Source organism: Lepisosteus oculatus, chromosome 1, assembly GCF_040954835.1.
Source record: "Lepisosteus oculatus isolate fLepOcu1 chromosome 1, fLepOcu1.hap2, whole genome shotgun sequence".
NCBI classification, from domain to species: Eukaryota; Metazoa; Chordata; class Actinopteri; order Semionotiformes; family Lepisosteidae; genus Lepisosteus; species Lepisosteus oculatus.
The window spans coordinates 2,663,246-2,685,379 of NC_090696.1; the positions used below are offsets into that span (position 1 = coordinate 2,663,246).

The 22,134-nt window shown below is 48.5% G+C and overlaps 1 protein-coding gene across 2 annotated transcripts in view; it reads right to left on the bottom strand.

The window, feature by feature from the left end:
• Nucleotides 1–22,134, bottom strand: part of exoc6b (exocyst complex component 6B) — a 150,892-nt gene that overhangs the window by 54,769 nt on the left and 73,989 nt on the right. Inside the window, exons 13-19 of one of the 2 annotated variants that reach the window (XM_015343850.2) lie at nt 20,891–20,988; nt 20,311–20,416; nt 18,759–18,868; nt 10,626–10,737; nt 9,212–9,346; nt 7,456–7,635; nt 4,654–4,683 (exon numbers count right to left, since the gene is read on the bottom strand). In XM_015343850.2, the coding sequence (XP_015199336.1) occupies nt 4,654–4,683; nt 7,456–7,635; nt 9,212–9,346; nt 10,626–10,737; nt 18,759–18,868; nt 20,311–20,416; nt 20,891–20,988 (771 nt within the window). The remainder of the gene's footprint in view (nt 1–4,653; nt 4,684–7,455; nt 7,636–9,211; nt 9,347–10,625; nt 10,738–18,758; nt 18,869–20,310; nt 20,417–20,890; nt 20,989–22,134) is intronic. The other variant, XM_006629096.3, reaches the window with a different exon arrangement.

Sequence of the window (22,134 nt, forward strand, 5' to 3'; positions counted from 1 at the left end):
GGAGTCAAGGACGAGCTGAGGTGCTCATGACAGCTGACCAAGAGGGAGCCCCTGGACACTGCAGAGTCCTGTGTGGACTATCATTAACAGCCACGGGAACAGAAGAATGTTGATAAGAAGTGCTCCTGGCTTTCAGTTTTAAAGGCACATCGTTTTCTTGTGTCCTCCTTGTTTGTGAAGTTCACGTAGGGAGCTGCCTCAGCATGCACAGGCTGCAAAGGAACAATTAGAGGCTTATTCCAGCTGAAAGAGAAGAACAGAAACACAACGTGACACAGCTGAAACATTGTGTCTCTTTTCCTTTCGCCGTGGAATAAACCTTCACTACTCTCAGCTCGCTGACACCATCACACACGCTTGCACACATGCACACACCAGGAGAACACAGCTCTTCCTGGCCGCATTCCTGCTCGTTGCTGCAGCACGAGGGAGCACAATCCCAGCACAGGAGCCAGGACAGTCCAGCTCAGACGCTGCAGCTGAAACACCGTTCAGCAAAAGTTATGCTTTGGTGCTTTACAAAACTTCAGATTAAAAACCAAACTTTGATGAAACAAAGGACAAGAGGGTGACGCAACATTGCCATTCATAGCGTGAAAGACCATCAGAACTCTTAATGACCACAACTGCAGCACAAATCCAAAACATGCGTAATACTGAGTCCCTTTCATGTTTACATCTGTAACATATGTCTGATTGCGAAACCACTCCATCTGAAGGGCTCACTCAGCGCATAATAGCGCTTGTTAATAACGCAGTATTCACTGATCCAGAACTGCCTAACCCCCGGCTTTCTGGACCACTCTTGCGACGCCCTCTCTGTCATTCAATCTGGAGGTAGACCCAAGTCATTAGCAAGACACCAGGCCGCGGGGTCGTGCCGAGCTCGCGCCGATCATTCTGAAAACACCCACAACGGCTCTCGGCCGCCAAACCTGGCGCAACCGAGAAATGCACTTTAGCTTCAGAGCCATTCGGCAGCAGTAATTACTCTAATTACACTTGACATCGCTTTAATGAAAGGACTGTTCTTCCCCTGTTCATTAATGAAATCCCTGGAATGACATGAATCATAAAAAAGGGTTGCGTCTGCCATTAACAACAGAGTCATTAAATTTCATTATCGGCCTTCCGCAAAAGACGGTGAATATAAATTAGCTTCTATTACTGCAAAGGTCAGGCTCCCCAGGCAGTTGAGACTCATCACTGAAACGGTGTCTTAGTTCGTTTTCCTAATTAGGCCAGAGAGCTTGAGAAGTTTCTCTTTACGGTGTTGACGTCACAAAAGGAGTTCACCACGCACTCCTGCTCACCTGAAGACAGAGCAAGAAACAGACTGACCTCATCCACCACCGGCCAGATACAGAGATAGATACCTTATTGTTCACTACGGCGGAAACTTGCTTTTGGCTTCTCCCATAAAATTACAAAACACACAAGCAAAACATAAAACGTCACATAAAATCGCATGAAGTGCATGAAATCCCAACAATATGTAATACATAAACAAATGGATAAATAAATAGGTAGTACAGAGAAGATGAAAACCTCTCAGTATCTCCCTCTACACAGCTTGACTACATGAAAGGCATGATGGACAGAACAATGAACACAGAAGGTGTCTGTATGAGCCAATTCTTCCTCATACTGTGGAATTACCCGGGGCGTGTCCAGCTTGGGGCCACGCCTGGCCTGACTAGTCCCAGCTGTGAGGGCTCTTTAAAAGCACACTGGACACCCCGAAGGGACGAGCAGGGCCGCCCCGGAAGGGGACGATTGTTTCACCGGCAGTCCCAGAGGGGACTGTACCCGCGTAAGGCTGTCATTTTTCTTCTTTTTTTTTCTTTTTGTCTGTCCCGTCACGCATCTTCAGTGGGGCAGGCTGACCTTTTTCACACGTTGAGTCCTTATTGTGTTTTGGCAGGCTACAGAACTCTGGACATCTCCCTGCATGAAGCACCTGACCATCTGAGCAGCGCAAAGTTTAAAACAATTTAGAAAATAAATATTGAAAAAACCTGGTGAAACCTCAAATTAGTCACTTTTAAACAGCAACTAATCAATCTAAGCTAACATCACAGCTTCCATGCACAATCGTCAGAAGGACAGGGCTCATTTCAGCACAGAAAAATATAAAAAAGACAGTGATACACCAAAATATGTTTAAAGAGCAACACGTGAGCTTGATCAGCCACACGGAGAGCCCCATCTCTCATGCTGACCTCCCTGTCCAGCTCTGTCACGGGTCAGGGCAGGACTGTGTCAACACCACCCCTGAAACTCTCATATCATCACAGACAAAATGACTGGGAACACTACTGACAAAAAGGTAGAACTCTGCACAGAAACAAATAGTACAGAGGAGAACATAAACTTAAAATAAAATGAATACCTTAAAATAACTATTTAAGTCCTATTTACACAGAGCAGAAAACCCAAAGCTTTCATTGACAAATTCCTGGAGGCAGCTCTTCCAACCTCTACCAGCCATCTAGAGCCTGCCCACCGTGACACCCCCCGCCCAAGCCCTCACCAGCACAGACTGGACTTCCCCCAGACAGCTGGCGGAGACAAGTCTCAAATTACTTTCACGCCAAGAAACACGACCGGCAGTGTAGATCATGTTAGACAAATAGAAAACCAACTTCATTAGGAGCAACAGAACATAACTAATTTAAAAATGCAGAGCCAAACTGATTATAAAAGAACCTACTTTTCAACACCTGACAAGTAACAGTGCCGGGGCTCTGATGTCATCTGGGAAGAAGATGGGTGGGACATACACACCACACCAGCTGTCACAACCATGAGCTAAAGGCAGAGATCAGGCCCTAGCACCTCTGGGGGGGTGGGACAAGACTGTATCCATACTGGACCAGCACCAGTAGAGCAGGCTCTGTGGATAAGGACAGGACACATCACCGATCGCCTGACTGGTAGCAGCTTGCTCTGAGCCCTTGGAAGGCTTCTTCACTGGGGAAAAGGCAACAGAATCACAGGGACAGCTACAATCTTGCACTCCTTTACGCACAGGGAAGTGGGAGGCTGGAACAAGCTACCCAGCCACGCTGTTGAAGCCCATACCATGGCTTCTTTCAAGAAACGGCTGGAGGAGAACCACAGGTCGACTAGCCAGATGGGCAGACCGGCCTCCTCTCGTCTGTAACGCGGGGGGACCTCTCTCTCCCCAGCGTCTGGGTCACTCGCCCCTCTCAGCCGCCCAGCTCCAGCCTCGGGGGCAACTGCCCCTCCCCCCTCCCCGCCAGCCACCTTTCATCAAACCACACAGCCTCCAGTCAATCAGGAGGGGGAAATCGAGCGTGAAAGGGTCTAATTTTATTTACACGTCCAGACTGCGCTTGTGCGAGAGGCTCAGGGCGAGGCATGGCAGCAATCAGCCCCAGGGCTGCAGAGAGCCGCGGCCGGGGAGGAGACAGGCAGCGCCGGCCTCATTAATTAAGGAAGCGGTCATCAAAGCGCTCGTTAAAAAGTACTCAACCCCGAACGGCTGTGAAAATAAACATCCATTAGCCTGTGCAGGGGAGGAGGGCATGGCTGCAGAGGGGGGCAGGGGCGTTCGCTGGGGCTGAGGAGTGTGGGAGTGGGGGCAGCAAGTGTGCTTCTCTGGTTTTCACCGTCGAGAGCCATGGGGGTCTCACAGGCTCGGCGACCGCGGCAGCGCACCACGACAGCGCACAGCCAGATTCGCAGCAGCACAGTCTGCTGGGGTATAAGAACATCACACCTGAGGCTGTCCAACCCATCAGTGACTTGATCCAAGGATCTCAGCCAGCTGTTGCCTGGAAGAAGCCAGCGTACCAGGTACTCCCACAAGTCTCTCACCACAGTGTGTACACCTGAGATAAGTGATGACACGCACAGCAGAGCTAACCTGTTAGCCAGCTGAAGAACACTTAAGCTGAGGTCAATATTTTAGGTTCAATTTGTTATTTAAACCTATTTATTAAATAAACGCACATTTTTTAGACACCTAAATTACTGGCCCCATGGTTTCTGTTAGAAATTCGCTTCAGTTTCAAATCCACACACAGGTTCCTGGACTTGGGTTCTCATTATCGAGACATACTGTATATGTATCAAACACTCAACTCTGATCTTCCATGTACTATATATTCCACAGAATATGGGCTTTTGTCTCATATTTCCTCTCCGTCGTCAGAATCCCCAGATCATTCAGATATTGTGGATGCTACAGTATAGAGATCTAAACAGTATTTTTTACAGATGTTCTACTTAGTTGCTGTAAGAGACCTAAGATATTTTTGTTTTTCCTGTAAACACAACAAAAGACATACATCATACATTTCCTGCAACATGCTTTCAAAGTTACAAATATGAAATATGATTATATAAGGTTATTTATTTTTTAGAAAGTAGGTTATTCTCTATTTGCTCCTGTTCTGCATGCGTGTTAGATTTTCTTGCTAGCTGTCGAAGCTTGGCGTAAGACTTTGTGCTTCTGCAGCTGTTTTAATGCTGATAATCGCACAGACTCTCAGCAGACAGACCAAGGCCATACGTCCATCCAGGCCACACCCCCTTCCCAGCATGCTGAAGGAGCACTTGAGTCCACAGGGCACGACAGCACCTAGAGCACACGGCAATCTCACGCCATGCACACGCATTACTCACCGGCATGGTGGCATGTTCAATCACTGCTCCCTACAGGAGAGGGCAACAGAGCAGGGTCAGAGTCTGCTCCTACACCCAGCTAGCACTGCAGCCACACTTGAGCGAACACACAGATCCCCACGAGCCACTGTGTAGCCAACAGCCTGACTGCCAGCACTCAACACTGCGCCTTCTGATCTGACCTCCGCCACTCAGCCTGCACTGTGGCTTCCAACCAACATCCTCATAGTCGAGCAGCACCTGGGTAAGACTGACGCGCTGCTCTGCAGCTCACTGAGACACTGCTAGAAACACAGGTCTTCCAAAGTCAACTGTATTGCTCACAAACACAGACACGTAAAAGCGTCCTAACCTCAATCTGGATGTTCTTAGGTTGGAGATGAGCACCCCTACACCTGACTTAGACCTGACTGCCCAGGGCAAGCCTGGGAGGAACACAGACAACTTAGTTCCTTGCTGTTCAAATTGCTGGTCACTGCTGAAGAATAAGGGTATCGCTTCTGAAAGTGTAAATAAATTCTAAATTCTAGTATGAAACAATAATCAAACTATACCAAACTGCTGTAGTTAGCATGTGCATAGAAATATTATATTGTAATGAGTAAGTGAGACACCAGTAGCTCCTGCTGAAAGGGACTCGGACCCAGACCGGATCTCGTCACGCAGTGCCCCTCGGCTCTCTTCCCACCCCTGCACCTCGAGGAGGAACACGAAACAGAAACACAGGGGCTTTGTCATCCTTACGGTTGTATTTAATGTGCGTTTGGAGGGAGTCTCTGTTCTAACCCAAGATGTGACCACCAAGAGCAAAGAGGCCTCTGAAATCGCTGGATCTATCTTTAAAACTGTAGATTGAGGAAGGCTCTCAGTTAGTGGCCAATCAGTTATAGACAGGTAACATTCCAGCACCATATACCAAAATGTACACTTTGCCAAAACCCTATTCTTCACTATCACACATTTTGTTATATTTCTGAGCCGCCAAAGTAATAAAACTGTGAAATTCAGTGTTTAAATTAGGAAGTAGGAAATATTTTATTCATCTTATTCCTTGTACAGTAATAAACATCCATATCACTGTGGTAAAAAGTTAGTTTATGGCATTCTGCAGTGAAGTGGAGGACCAGAAACTAATCGAATGGTTATTCCTGGGTGTTTGAATGTGTCCTTGAAGGCATCTGAAAGTATTAGCACATCTGCCTGTCTTCCAGGGATCAGAGAGAAGTGTGTTCCTGGACTCGGAGACTGGCAGTATGCTATAATGGAGACAGTTTGGAGCCCCGGGTTTGAGGAAGTTTATGATTTCTGTTGCACACCACTGTAGTTGGAATTCAGTTACTGCCTGTTGATTGTTTTCCTGTTATAGGAGATTTCACCTGCAAAAGGCCTGACCTCTCCTTCTGTGTCCTTTCTGTGGTCATAGCGTCCAAAGGATTTGAGGAGTACAGACTAGGTCAGAAAAAGCTTTCAGTGCTTGGCTGCTCTCGAAACCGATTAAAAGCACATTGTATTTACAGAAGCTTTTGTTTCAGTAAAGTGCCTCTGCTGAGGTTAAAGGGAGGTCATGTCCTGCTTCACCAGGGTGACACTGTCTCCTGTGATCAGCGCGAGGCTGCAGTTGGCCTCAAAGAGCTGGAACTTTTCCTTTCTGTTTATGTTGAGTAATGACCGAGTGCACTTCCACTGGCAGATAAACAGAGCTGTATCCACGAGTTCATGGTCTCAGTGGTCAGACTAACCCCACGGTGAGGGGTGAGCCTGGGGTCATCAGACCTCCGGGCAGACTCCTGAGCGATGGCCTGGAGCAACAGGAAAGCGGAGGAGAAGCGGATCTGGGCCCTGTAAGGCTGATGGTCCAGATACGAGACACTGACGCAGGTGTCAGGGCCTGCGTTAGTCCACAAACAGTACAAGTGTTATAACAATGATTCTGCGTAGGAACACTACAGTGTGAGCGAACACTCTCTGTGCTTTAAAGAGGACAGGGTAACCAGGGCTCTGAGAAACTGGCTGGAGAACAAAGAGATCCTACCACCTGCCCTGTAGAATCAGCGCAAGACAAACACACATGGGCGCTACTCATAAACTGTTAACATGGGACCCCATTACCCACTGAAAGAAAGAAGTCACTTCTTTACACTAAGGCTTGTGGGTGTCTAACACACAAGAGCCCTGCCATCGTGTTAAAGTGCATTCCTTAACATCTGCGGATCACTTACAGTCAGATATCAAACAAGCTGGACTGGCTCAGTAACCATTGTCTTACTCTGCTTTTTGCTCTTCTTTTCTCATGGACCAATTGAATTTAGAGCGATTTAAAATGTCAGTGTCTTCACTCGTATTCAGCCTGGTTCTGTCTCTGCCTCATTCCTTTCCTGCCGTATTCCAAACCCTTCCAAACACTGCAGGGTCATTCTGCTGTCTCCTCTCATTGTGTGTTTTTGTCCTTACTCTAAAGTGCTTTGAGAAGCAACTTTTAAAAGTGTTATATGAAATAAAGTTTAATATTGCCTTTTAGTCCATTTCTCATCTACCCAGTATGAGATGCTTGATCTACAGAGGCAGCTGCTGACAGAACCCCACTGCCCCTCCTGCTGCCCCACTGGCCCACTGGCCCTCCTGCTGCCCCACTGGCCCACTGGCCCTCCTGCTGCCCCACTGGCCCTCTGGTCCTCTGCTGCCCCACTGGCCCACTGGCCCTCCTGCTGCCCTACTGGCTCTCTGCTGCCCCACTGGCTCTCTGCTGCCCCACTGGCCCTCTGGCAGGACTGGAGGACCCCTGGCAGGGTGGGGGGCACTCACAGGCAGGTGTGTGAAGACTGCAAAGGTGCTGCACAGGAAGGCGATGAGGTCGCTCAGGTAGTCGCTGGCCTTCCCACCGCCCGCCGGCGCCATCCAGTCATAGTCGGCCAGCTGCAAGAACTGGTCGATCTTCTGGTTGAGGTTGGTGTAGATCTCCTCCTCCGCCGTGTGCCGCGCGTCCTGCAGAGAGGAGGAGAGAGGGTGAGGAGGTGGGAAGAGAGTACAGGAGAGGAAGGAGGCAGGAAGAGAGCACGGGAGAGGAGGAGGAGGAGAGGAAGGAGGCAGGAAGAGAGCACGGGAGAGGAGGAGGAGGAGAGGAAGGAAGCAGGGAGAGAGCATGGGAGAGGAGGAGGAGGAGGAGAGGAAGGAGGCAGGAAGAGAGCACAGGAGAGGAGGAGAAGAGGAAGGAGGCAGGAAGAGAGCACGGGAGAGGAGGAGGAGGAGGAGAGGAAGGAGGCAGGAAGAGAGTACGGGAGAGGAGGAGGAGGAGAGGAAGGAAGCAGGGAGAGAGCATGGGAGAGGAGGAGGAGGAGGAGAGGAAGGAGGCAGGAAGAGAGCACAGGAGAGGAGGAGAAGAGGAAGGAGGCAGGAAGAGAGCACAGGAGAGGAGGAGGAGGAGGAGGAGAGGAAGGAGGCAGGAAGAGAGCATGGGAGAGGAGGAGGAGGAGAGGAAGGAGGCAGGAAGAGAGCACGGGAGAGGAGGAGGAGGAGGAGGAGAGGAAGGAGGCAGGAAGAGAGCATGGGAGAGGAGGAGGAGGAGAGGAAGGAAGCAGGGAGAGAGCATGGGAGAGGAGGAGGAGGAGGAGGAGAGGAAGGAGGCAGGAAGAGAGCACGGGAGAGGAGGAGGAGGAGGAGGAGAGGAAGGAGGCAGGAAGAGAGCACGGGAGAGGAGGAGGAGGAGGAGGAGAGGAAGGAGGCAGGAAGAGAGCACGGGAGAGGAGGAGGAGGAGGAGGAGAGGAAGGAGGCAGGAAGAGAGCATGGGAGAGGAGGAGGAGGAGAGGAAGGAGGCAGGAAGAGAGCACGGGAGAGGAGGAGGAGGAGGAGAGGAAGGAGGCAGGAAGAGAGCACGGGAGAGGAGGAGGAGGAGAGGAAGGAGGCAGGAAGAGAGCATGGGAGAGGAGGAGGAGGAGGAGGAGAGGAAGGAGGCAGGAAGAGAGTACGGGAGAGGAGGAGGAGGAGAGGAAGGAGGCAGGAAGAGAGCACGGGAGAGGAGGAGGAGGAGAGGAAGGAGGCAGGAAGAGAGCACGGGAGAGGAGGAGGAGGAGGAGAGGAAGGAGGCAGGAAGAGAGCACGGGAGAGGAGGAGGAGGAGGAGAGGAAGGAGGCAGGAAGAGAGCACAGGAGAGGAGGTGGGAGAGGAGGAAGAGAGGAAGGAGGGGGGGGAGGCCAGGACTGAAGAGACGAAGGAAAGAGGCAGTGGGCGGGGGGGGGAGAGGAGGGAAGAGGAATAAGAGAAAACGAGCAGCGGGATCAGGGAAGAGAGGCGAGGGCGCAGGAAGGCAGGGGGGCGGAGCAGGTGGGGTTTATATAACATCCATTCTTCACACTTAACAACACGTACAGCAAGCCGAGAGCTACCCAACCCCTGCGATAAAACAGGAGAATCACAGTAAACTGAATCATATTATTACTACAACAATTCTTATTATTTGTGCAAAGAGGGTTGTTAGTAGTTGTGGTTGCTGAGCGATGCCCATTTTGGCAGTGGCAGGCAGCAGCTGGAGAACAGTGCCAGGCTGTGCCAAGTTCTGCCTACCTTAAAGGTGGAGGTGGCATAGAGCTTGGTGGCATTGACAGTGTCAGGTGGCACATTGGTGATGTTGGAGATGAACTCCTCCAGGAAGTGGCAGGACTGCTCCAGGTGAGTGGTGTTTATAATGATCTGGACCAGCTGGTAAAGAACAGAGAGTAAAAACACAGACCCCTCAACACTGATGTAATTTATCACAGGACACACACGCCATCAACTGTCTCAGTAATGATTGTGCTGACCACAAGCATAGAGCTATGATGACCATCTTTACATCGACTGCACTTAAAAGTCCTGTCCACAGTGGACTGCCAAGACTGGACTTACTGGACAATGAGACAGGAGAAGGGTTAGAGGTGTCTATCAACACACGGTAAATCTGCCTGCTACTGGCCCATTTCACACCCACTTCAGAAGCAAAGCCAGTTGATATGGGCAAACTGCAGTGCACAGCACAGCTCGGAGAGCAGGCGTGCGAACGGATCCGGCAGTGCGGATGACGAGAGCAGTGTGGCTGACAACAACAAAACAGCTCAGCATTATCACTACCCATAACAGGAAGCCTCAGGTCGAAAGGACAATAATGCCTGTGACTCCTTCATTTCCCCTGGACTCACTGGCTTTCAGAATTATGCTGCATTGTACTCGATACCACACAGCTTGGCGCTATGTCACAAGGTCCTGTACAGCAGATACTGAGCCCCGTTTGTGATCAGCAGGTCAGCCAGGCGTCTCATTGGTTTTCCTTCGAGTGGCGTGCATGCTTCCAGGTTTCCCTCAGCATTTCGATATCAGTAGAGCTCTGATTCAATGTGGATTAAAAAGCCCTGGAACCCCCACACATGGGAATCACCAGGTTTTCACCTGGCCGAGACTTAAGTCAATCAGTAACTTGCTTGATTAGTTCAAATGTAGTTCGAGTAGGGAGCTTACTTCATGATGCGCAGGCTGCAAAGGAACAAGTAGAGGTTTATTCCATGCAGAAAAGACAAGAAAAGAAACACAACGTTTCGGCTGTGGAGCCTTCAGTTCATTTCTGCTGCAACCCACTATGCCTTCAGCTTAATCTTTCTCTAGATCTCTTCGGCGTTCCTTCACCTCCTCTCTCACCAAACCAGCACTCCGTCTCTTCACAGCGATCTGTTCCAAGACCAGGCCTTCTAAACACCCCCTACTCCTCTACAGGTGCTGTCATTATAACATCACTCCTAAAGGATTTTGTCTGACACCTGAACAGGGCTCCACAGCCGAAAAGCTTGTTTCTTTTCTTGTCTTTTCAGCACGGAATAAAGCTTCTCAAGTTCAAATTGACATCCTTTGCAAGGCTGCGATCGCTGACCTTCTCAGGTTCCCTGCAGGCCTGGAGGAGTGACCACTCAGGCAGGAAATTGAGATTCACCGAGCCCCGCCGCCTGCTCACCTCCGTCAGGCCCACGTTCTTCTTCTTGATGGCGTACTGCAGACAGTGGCTCAGCGTCCGGCTCAGCAGCAGGTTGGTGGACTTGTGGATCATGTCATCCACTTCTGTGGAGCTGAACACAGACAGCAGTCAGCCTGGGCTAGCCTGTCCGAAACTGGTCAAAAAGGAGCTGCAGCACTTTTCTTTGAAGGAGGCTTAATAACGCCACTGTAACTCTGCCATGAACGCTCCACAGCACAACAACATGCAGCAGTTTTGTAAATGACATTACTCTCACACAAGTGTTGGTGATGGCTCACAGCACTGCTCAGTTAAGACAATGATATTAAATCTCAATGAAATCAAGATTCACCAGAACTTTATTATTTACACTTCTGCCCTATGCATAATTCTACATTTGAATTGGCTTATAAAAGAGAATGTGATAAAGCTGGCAGTGATTTATTTAACGTTTTCCAATTCTGGAGTGGCATAGCATTTGTGAGGGTGTTATACAGATTTTTTCATGAAGTGTAATTGAAAGTGTTGAACAAAACAGCTTAAACTACTCATCAGAATAAACGCAGAAAGCATGTTTCAGAATGATATTTTTTTACATTTTCACAGACAAGTCAACCAGAAGTTGTCAGGACATGCTGACGAACGACTTAATAGCTGCCTAAATGCAAAGACCCAACCACTTCTGTCCATTCCTCTGTAATTTGCAGCATTAAACTATGTAGCGCTGTTCCCCCACTGCGTTCTGAACTGTGCCAAGCCAGCAAGCTACTCCAAAGGAGAACAGCATTAGAAACAAAAAAACCTCTTGTATCTTCTTGTAAGGAACTTCACTGGAGATGCCAGTTACTGACACTCCCAAAGTAAAGACAGAGTGGGCTCTGAAAAGTTCTGCAAAGATGTATTTTCAAGAAATAAAGAAGATTTAGCAGATTCTTGGGTTATAAATTCATTCCTTCAAAAATTACTAAATTGCTTGTCTTTCTTTGGACAAGGGGCCAAACAAGAATTTTGGAATTTGACTTCCCAGAATTCCACGAAGACAGTCAGATGACTTGGCAGCTGAGAGACAATGAGGGAATACTGAGATGCTGAAAAGCCAAACTAGTAGTTTACACATTCCAGCAAAATGAGCAGGGTAAGCTAAGTCACTGCAGTCAGTCTGAGCCCTCCAAGACTGCTTACAGGCAAAATAGAGTGCAAGAGAGCGCTGTTGTGGATGTGTGCCATTTTCATTTCCAGAATAATTAATTTCCTTTGCCGTGTTCCCAGCTCATTACAGTCAGACAGCTCTTAAATAAGATGGTTCTTGTTCTTCTTATATCATAGACCAGAAGGAACGGAGGCTGGGAGCTCCAGGTACAGACAAGCTCGTCTCACAGTGTGAAGTTTCTCCAGCAGACCCCGGGATGGGTTTCAACACGAAACTCAATTTCCCTTCATTTGCTTCCTTCCAAACAGCTCGGAGAAGTCTTGTCAGAGAAGCCAGACTTTGTGGAGCAGATAGCCTGCCAAAACAATCAGAGCTGAAAACGGAACAAGGGGCTAGATGGAACACATGTGAGAGACCCCAGATAAGGGGGGAAGACTCGGTCCTGATGCCCGACATGAGCTCCTCTTACAGACCAGGCTGCGAGACTGCTCCTCCAGCCTGCATCCCCCCTCCTGAAACACACCACCACTGGAGAGGGGCACAGCAGCAGCATCCCGGACCGCAGACACCCGGGCCACAGCGATCGCGTGAGAGAGCTTCTCCGCACTCACAGGGAGGAAACGGGCTCTTGGGCCATTATTGACTGTTTGCTGATCCCTGAACAGCCCTGGGAGAGCCCCCAACAAGCACAAACACAGCCAGCAAGGGGCTCCTGCGCACGACACCTGCCTGTGTTCTGCGAGGATTTCTGGGGCCAAGGAAATCTTGTCAGGCCACCTCAAAAGAGCACAGTGCATCGCTCAGACGCTCAGCATGGGTTTCAGTGAGTCCTGGAAGTGGAGAGATGTGGGCTCAGGATTGCCTTGTGTGACAGTTTTGCTTTATTTTGAGCGCTCCTTCATGATTTTACCAGAAAAGCCTTTCAGAGCTGAGGGGGAACTGTAGTAAGGAAGCAAGCTGATGCTACACCATTCATTAGACTCCATTACTTTGCCCGCCATCAGCGTGCCTCACCGCTACACTTCCTAGCTTTAAGGAGTTGTTTCAGAAGGATGGTGCCCTTGCTCATAGGGAGGGAGCGTGTGTGTCTGCATGATTAATGACACCGCCTGAACACCAAACAGGAATTCCAGGAACAACATTCAACACGATCTCACAAGAAGAAACACATTATAAAAGGGAACAAATGCTTGAGCTTTAACCTTCACTATTTATTTTAGTCAATCAGTCCTAGCTTTTGCTAGAGACAGATTCCACAGCAACACTGGCCACTCTCCTCAGGTCAAGGAGAGTGAATTCAGGGTTGAGAGCACTTCTTCCCCAAGAACGCAGGGTACAAAACTCTCTTTCCGCCTTCCAAATTCTCATCAGCTTAAGAACAGGGCATGACGATCCATGCTATGCTTACCTTAATACCTAATGTAACCCTAAAGACCAAGCATACAAAAAACTGAAGAAACGGCACCTTTTCTCATTTATAAGAAAAGAGGTCAAAATGTGAAATATCTGCACTAAAGTCAGTAGGAATGAGTGAGCTGATACGACACTGGCTTCAGACTCGAGACCCCGCAGCTCGATTCGCGGGCTGGTCCGCGGAGAGAGTGCAGCTCGGCCTCATCCCAAAATGGAGCGAAAGTGCTGGCATCCTGCTCGGCTCCCGAGGTGCCGCCATGGACCACAGGAACGGGCGGAATTCCTTCACCTCTCCGAGTCTGACCCTGCCTCTCCAGACCTGTCCACCGAGAATTCCGAGACCGCCGAGATATCTGAGATCTCCGAGACCACAGAGACCACAGCTGTTCAAAGGAGAAGCCTTCCTCCGGTGCGGAGAGGGATAAAAGGCTGCAGCACACAATCTGCTGGTCACGATAAAAGGCTGAGGAGCACCAGTGAGCCGGGAGGATTCCAGGGACGTCGGCATCTCAGCAGCTTCATTAAGTCCTGATCCGAACAAATCGCTTGCACAATCAGACTGAAGATGAGATTGCAGTGTCTCAAGTCAGCTCCTAAAAAGACCTGCATTTGACCTCCATGTGTGAAGAACTGAAAAGCACATTTCATTCTGGAGTGGAAAAGTGGAATCCGGCACATTTCTATTTTTAGTTCAACAGGAAGAAAAACCAAGTGACGCAGCTGTACTCCAGGACTGGGGCAGAAAATACAGTTAGAAGTATAAGGCTGTCTAGTGCCTATTATATAATGTTAACACACCCAAAAGGGTTGGGCAACCAGTTGACCTTGGACACCTGGAGGTTTTTTCTCTCCTTGCTAAGGAGTTTTTGGTTCCTATCCTCCGTTGTCTTCTGGTCTTCTGTTCTGTATTCACAAAATGTATAATCAATTGTATCGTTAAGCACCATGGGGCAACCTTGTTGTGAAAGGCGTTATATACTGTAACAATAAATTGAATTGAATTGAATAGTGCAGAAAAAATCATTTTTACAACTGAACTGAATGGCATTCTTTATCACTGACCCTTACTTTGCGCAGTCCTCCTGTTTTAAATGTGTCCTAAGACACTCTCCAGACAGACAAGGACATGGAACAGTTTCAGGTCAAGAGAACAGACAACAGCTCGCTCTTACAGCCAGAACCACTGTGTCCAAAACAGAAATTACACCCTGATCTGAACCCGCCGCTGGGTCAGAACAGGGGTTCCCAGTTCCACTGGTTTCTGTTCCACCTGAGCCCTCGGTTAAATAACTGAACCCCTAATGGACCTAACTGTAGGGTCAATTTGAGCTCTTCAATTGCTTTCAGGTCTTAAATATGTAGGAGGTTGCCTTTTAACAATTGCTTCTCCCACATAACTTAACTAAACATAACACATAACCTCCAGCCTTATAACGGAAATAAAAGAAATTGCAGAGGTTCTGGGCAAGCAGCTATTAGTCCAGTTACAGATTTATTTAACCACGAAGCTCGGCTGTAATGGAAACCACCGGGTGCGGGGGTCCAGGACCAGGACTGCGAACCCCTGAACTCAACAGTCCGGAGGCAGAGGAAGCCTGGAAGAGGGCCAGAGGAAGGAGAGTAATTAATTGAGCAGAGCTTTCCGATACTGCGACCAGCTCAAAGTGCCTGTCATTGCTCAGCAGTGAAGGCAGTGTTAAAGAATTACGGGGGGTTACTTTTCATTACATATGACTAACCCATGAATGAAAAAAAGTGAAGAAATAAAAAGACATTGACAGTTTCCTAATGAGACATGCTATCGGGAAATTGCTTGTGCCGTCCTAAAGAATTCACTGGCATAACACCGGCCAAAACCCTCTCTTACCAGCGCTGACTTTTATTAGTAGTGTCAATCGTTGATTTTAGAACTCAGTTTGAACGAATAAACTGTTTATTAATTTTTCGTCCCTGGTAATAATCATCATATCAAAATGTTTCAAAAGAAAACCTGAGGAATGGACAGGGTACCTCTCTTAAAGAAACAGGGAGCAAAGAAAATAAAAGCTTGTCCACTCTCTTAAATGTGCATGTGCAATCATCGTGCATGTGCAATCATCGTGCATGTGCAATCCCAGGGAGGGTGGGGACCTCGGCAGCACTGGGTGCAAGGCAAGACTTGGGCAGGACGCCAGCGCACCCAAGTGAACATGAGAGGGATTGTGCACAATCACAGGCTGGAATCGAACCCAAGACCCAAACTGCAATGCAGAAGCGCTAACTTCAACCATGCAGGCAGGGTAGGGTATTGTAACATTACAAGAAAATAATGCCACAGTGTACAGTTTCCTCTGTTGTGCATACACATGCAGGACACTAATACACACATTCAAATACACAAAGGAGTGTGTTTCAATAAATAAGAAAGGTGAGGGAAATAAGTTATCTGAGCTAGCTTCAACATGGCTGGCTTTGTGCCACAGACATGAGCTGTACCGGCTACAGTAGAGTGGGCTGGGCTCTGCGTGTAACAGGTGCACGTGTGTGTTTATGGCATTACAGATGGAAGCAGCTCCTCCAGCCCTGCCTTGGCATGCAGAGAGAAGCACCTGCCCAGCACACACTGTGCAGCCAGGAGCTGGACTTGGATCTGACCTACAGAATCTGAGACACGGTGATGAAGTGTGGAAGTATGTGGAGAAGCGACATCTACCATGACCTTACTGAAGGTGGTACTTGAATGAATGCATTAAACCTTATTCAATGATACCCCCTCAATATTCCACTGATCAAATCAACATGTATGTCCATATATGTGCGCACGCATACCTTACAACACAATGCCCTTGGTTCCAATACTCATCTCTTGGTGTTTGAGACCTCTCTGTATGCATACACATAATATTTATATATATATAAATTCATTAGCTAAGGCCATTTCTCAATGCATGAAAGCAGAACGTCTTCTGATCCAACCTGACATATATAAAGACCAAACTGACAGCAATGGATAGCTGTTCCGCCATTAATAGCACCACAAAGCTACTTTGACCAGTCACATGGGCGTATCTTATAAGTTATGGGATCCTTAACATTAATGAACTCCTTAACAGCTCCTGCCAGTTCATCAGAAAGAAGAACAGCTAAATAGACTAATGATCACACTCCATATAGGGAAGCCTGAAACCTTTACAAAGAAGAAGAGGAATCGGAAAGTCACACCAACGGTCCGAGGATGGCCAACAAGCAGAGGGATGTGTTTCTTTCAGTCCGAGGAGAAATAGAGGAAGAAGTTCTCTAATGTGTAGGATTTCTTTCAAAATGTAAAGACAGATCTGGAGTTAATGCAACCGCTTCCTTCAAAGCATATACCTCCCACACCGAACCTACAGCAAGCTTGAGCAGCAGATGTTTCGTCTCGGAAACAAAGCCTGCCACTCTCCTGTCCGACCAGATGAGGTCTGCAACACAGCCCCTGCGATTCCGGCTCTCTGGTTCGTGGGTCTGAAGAGCCGAGGAACCTGGACTTCCCCTCTCTTTCTCTGTTCAACTCCAGAAAGAATGTGCAGAATTCCCTGAGAGCAAAAGGGTGCTCGTCTCACAACGGTGAAAAGGCAGAAACGACTCCTTTTCTAAAGGTCTGAATCGGAGCTCTTGTGAATAACACAGAGGTCACAATGAGGAGGAGAAAAGTGCTGTTCCTCCACCCAGATGGCAGCACTGACCCTGCACACTTCCTGCCATTGACCAGGTGACCCTGTCCCTCAGGGCTGCCTACCGCCTGGAGACACGGCTAATTCAACATGTCACTCGCCTGAGCCGAGCCCCACCCTGCCCCGACATTCACAGGAGCTCCGATGAAACCACAGGCCGGCCGACAGATGCTTCCCAACACTGAGTCCTTTATAATGTCCTGAACAGGGTAGAAAAATTACTTTTATTTTTTTCCCCGCTGTGTGTGAAACTCAATAGCTTTTAAATGCCGTGCTATACTGTTACTGCGTTGTGGAAGCAAAAAAAAAAGAGGTCTTTGCCGGTGATTTCTCACCAAATAGTCCCAACCTTAATGATGGTAATAGCCCATAATTTCGAAGGCTAGGTTACCCCCTATCCTGTTACAGGGAAGTGCATTCCTGCCAAGTTCAAGTCCTGCTGGCAATCCTCTGTTCAACAGGATGGAGAGAGCAGGACTCCACAGACCTGTAGCTCTGGTCAAAGAGAAACGGCCCTGGACTAATATTAATATGGGCTATTTATGCGATGGAGCTGAATAAAACTTGTCATTTCAAAATATTTACAATACAAAATACAAACCAAATATGAAAATAATACATATGGATGCTCTTACATTTTTTCACTAAATAAAGAAGTCAGCACATGTTTAACATTTTTAGTCTGCGATTCAAGTCCAGGAACCAAACACATGACCCCTGACCTGCAGGAACGACCTTTGTCCTAAGTGAAAGCAGCACACTTAAACACCTCCAGGTCGTTCTGACAGCCAAGCTCTCTGTATGAAGCGAGAGTTCCTATAGCTCTCTGCCAGCAGCGAGGGGTGCAGAGCAGGGCTCCAGGGCTTCAGGCTGCAGTCAGCACACAGAAACAGAGGAGGCGCCAAAGAGGGAGCCTTTAAGAATGTGGAAGGATCTATGTCAGGTACCTCAGATTTCACAGACTCCAGGCTTGCAAATACAATTACTGCAGAGAAATAATGTCGGTAACCATCTTCATAGCCTTAAAACAACTGCATTCACCTCAAAGGGCGAGTTCATAATGCTGTGAGGGTGCTCTCCACAGTGGTCACAGCTGCCTTGTGGTATGACAGCTTCTGCATCTATTTCAGGGTGTGCTGGTGCATGATCACACCATGTCCTGTCTGCAGTAGCTCTCGAAGCACTTTCTTACTACTGATCTTTCAAGCAGGGTGCTTGAAGGACACCTGATAATGATTCTAATTCCTCATTAGTAAGAATAAGGAGGCACCCATGCCCTGTTGAACTCCTCCAGTGCAGCTTGTCTCCCAGCGTGTGGTACAGCAGAAGGCATATTCTTTCAGTGTTCTTGTGGAAAGTGCCTTAATCTTCTGTTTTTCCTTAAACCTGGATATCCTTGGAAAACCAAGTTATCTTACAATTACCTTACACAAAACAATAGACCTTAATGTAGTTTCAGCTGAATGGTGTGATTAACAAGCCAGGCAGGGCACATAGTTATTTTTAATTACTAGAAAAACACTACTGTTTTCAATTTCACAGTATTAATGGCATACTGCAACAACATTTGCAATTTACAAAAAACCCAGTTTTAGTGTGTTTGGAGGACACTACATTTCCCAAGAGCTCCTGGGAAGTCTTTGACCTCATTAGTAGTCAGGTGACCAGCAGAGTGACTGTGATTGGTTGAGTAACCATGTGCTTCTGGTAGTAAAGAGTGTAGCCACAGGGGAAACATTAGCGTGTGAGAGAGAATAACAACTCAACATGAGTGGTACAACTAATTTTAAGTGTTTTAAGTCATTTTATCCCAACAGCAAAGTCTTCAATCAAGTCTCATTTCAGTTAGTTTATGTATCTACGAACCCCAGTGCCTACCTGAGGTGCAGATCCTCAGAGAACTTCAGGCAGGCGTAGATGAACTCCTTCAGCTGGCTGTACACCTTGGGCACAAACGCAGAGAAGGGGAGCTTCTTTGGGAAGGGCAGCTGTAAGACAGACGGGACAATCAAAGTGCTGCAGGACGTCAAGCAGGCTCTGGAGGAAGAGCAGCGTGGTGCCACACAGGCTGGGACACAGCACCAACAGCTGGGCTGCCACCCCACAGCCTGATCCCGTCAGACCCGGGGCCTCAGCTCTAAGGACGAGGGGCGACCAGCAGGGCAGCACTTGAGCATCAGAGGAAAACCATGTGCACTAATAACTATAACAATTCCATAAAGTTATTACAAGGAAATGATAACATTGCTGATATTCATGAACTCATGATATTGATTCATATTTGGCACAAGCTGGTTTGATTGACAGGGAGCCTACTATGATTTACAGCAGCATGCGTCTCCACTGCTAGTAGCAGCACAATCTGCTCCTGCTTTACCCTGGGCTGCAGATGCTGTCTTGTGGGATTTTGTCCTGATCAGGCTAAAGAACCTGGTCATGAGCCTGTTTGCTGGGCTCTGAGCCCTGGATACCACGTCACCCCAGCTCATCCCACAGACGTTCAATGAAAGGTTATTTGCTGCAGAACAGCCCCTTTCTGATCTCGCAAGGAAGCTGTTGACACACGAGCAGCGAGAGGATGTGTCTTGTCCTGCTGGAATGGTGTCACGTCAGGACGAGCCCACAAGAGGCTCAGAGCAAGTGAGGTCCCGGGACTTGATCACTGTAGTGCCTGGCAGTCAGCCTACACACCTGGACGTCTGCATGAGCACACCACACTGGTCAACGTCCATCAGGGTGGTCGACACAGAACCCTGAATCTTCATCAGGGTGCACCTGGCTCCAGTGCTGAGGACATGAACGCTGCTGAGCACTGGGCCTCCGTGGTTCTCTCACCAGACAGGGGACTGTGTGCAGGTTACTGTGATCTGGCCTTCCTCATGAGTAGGCCATGCCATCTCCGGGTTAGAAGCTTCTGAGTGTGATTGCGCCAGAGAGTAAGACACAGTGTGTGGCCTCCAGCATACAGAAGGCACGAACTGCTTCTGTCTTGAATAGTGAGGCACAGTGATGTCTTTTTCTTTCTTGATCCTCACCAAGGCATAATATTCCACAGGTTAAATCATCTTGTCACCACTGCCTCGTTCAGCAAATCTTCCCCAAAAAACAGAATCTCTGTCCTACACCCCACTCTGGATCGATAGTATATGATATCCCAATTCAACTGTCTCCAAGCATGCAATCAAGACTCTTTCCATAAGCCTTTTGGAAGAAGGTATCCGGGGAATTAGTATTTGGAAAACTGCAATGCCACTCCCATCCTACGGCACATTTATACAGATCAATTAGAGAGTAACTCAGACAACAAAAGAAGAAGGGCAGATAGAGATAGGTTGCAAAATTCTCTAAAAGTTTAAAGTGTTAAATATACAAGGATGCTATCCATGGGTTACTAGACATATATGGGAACTGTATCCAGACAGCTGCCCACCTTCTCCAGCTCAGGGTCCTGGAAAGGGAACTGTCCCACGATACGCCTGTACTCCTCCTCACTGGATACGGGGATTGGGCTGTAGTTATCCTGGTCCAGGATTTCCCTGGATGGATACAAGTAGGACAAAAGAAAGAATTGTTGTAGCTACAGCATGGTAAGAAAGTACATCTCATTTGCAGCAAAAAAGGAATCAATCTAAGAATAACAAGGAATATTGAAAGAAGTTTGAGCTCTGACACATGTTACACGAATACTGCTGAAAGTGATCACTGGGTTTAAGGAACCTCTGCTGGGTTTAAAGAACAATTCACAGTTATAGCCGGGGGAAAATACTGACGGCAGTTTAATTTTTGTACTGACCTGTTGTGCTAACAGTGAAACAGGGAGAGCTCTACAGCGTGCAAGAAATAAATGACACTGACTAATCAACAGTGCTGTGGAATGAATAAACTATAAAGAACATGATGGCAGGAATGGCTTCCTGCTCTGACACTGCTCCAGGCCGCAGGCCTCCTTCCCCACAGACCTGTGTATTCGGCAGCGCTGGCCTGGTACACCAGCCTCCTGATCCGCTCACCTGAAGACCTGGTTCCACTTCTTGAGCAGGATCTCGCTGTACTGGTCCCGGATCTCCAGAAGCATGTCAAAAAGCTGGTTGACCAGGAAGCCGTAGCCCTGGGCACAAACGCACATGTACAAGACTAAACGCTACATTTAGAACCCGGAGCCACAGATCACTTCCTTCCCACAACACACACGCTACAGCCTTCCCTTACACTGAAAACCAACCTCACGGAGATGGTCACTTCCGCCGCCCACAGGCAACAGACATTAAACAACATGTTTACAGCGTCTGCATCTTGACGTCATTTCTCAGCAGGTCAACAGCCTATAGAGGCACACGAACTGAACAATAAATTCAACATAATTCAGAAGTGACAGACAAGACCAGGCTGATCGTAACATCTGGGCCCTTTGGGAGTTAGCAGTTAACTGATGTCAGGATCTCATCCAGCTGTTTTGTAAAAGACACCAGGGTATCAGTTCCAGCAACATGGCTGGACAGCGTGCTCCATTCTCCCACGGCTCTGCGTGAAGACATGCCTCCTGCTGTCAGACTGAAATGCACTCCCCTGTGGCGTCCACTGTGTCCAGTATCAGACGTGTGCTCCAGCCCCAGAGCACAGGGAGAGACACAAGCCAGCCGTGCAGCCGGGGTGGAGGGTGAGCAGAGCAGAGAGAGAGCCGGCAGCGGAGGACGGGAGGGGTTTCAAGCAAACGGAAGCTGGGGACCTGGGGTCAACTTTTAAGGGAAAAACAAAGGGATCCCAGTCCAGAGAGGTCAGAACCAGGAGCACAGCGGCTGGAGAGGCAACAGATATGACAAGAGTCCCAGCACTAAGGGAGGGAAAGTTTTTACGGCTGCAGGAGGACTGAGGAAGCGGAGAAAGAGATGAGACTGGGTGCAGACCGGAGATCGCTCTGCCGAGAAGAGACAAGGCACGAGAGGAAGACTGGGAGTGGATTTCCTGGTGAAGGTGAGCAGACGTAGGCTGGTCTGTATCAGACAAGTGGAAGGGAGCGACAGAAGCTATGGGGAACAGGAGGCACCAGAATGTCCTCCTATTGGTGGGAAAAGGCCAAAGGAGAGCTGAAAGGAGGGGCACTGTGACACAATAAGACGAGACACTGGCATAACCTGTTATGCCTGCCTGGAAAGAAGAATTCGCTGCTCACGATATTGTCCCTCTGCTGGGTAAACAGCCATCGATACTGATGCCAGGGGAAGGGAAGCCTGCCTGCCTGGACCCTGCAGCAGGG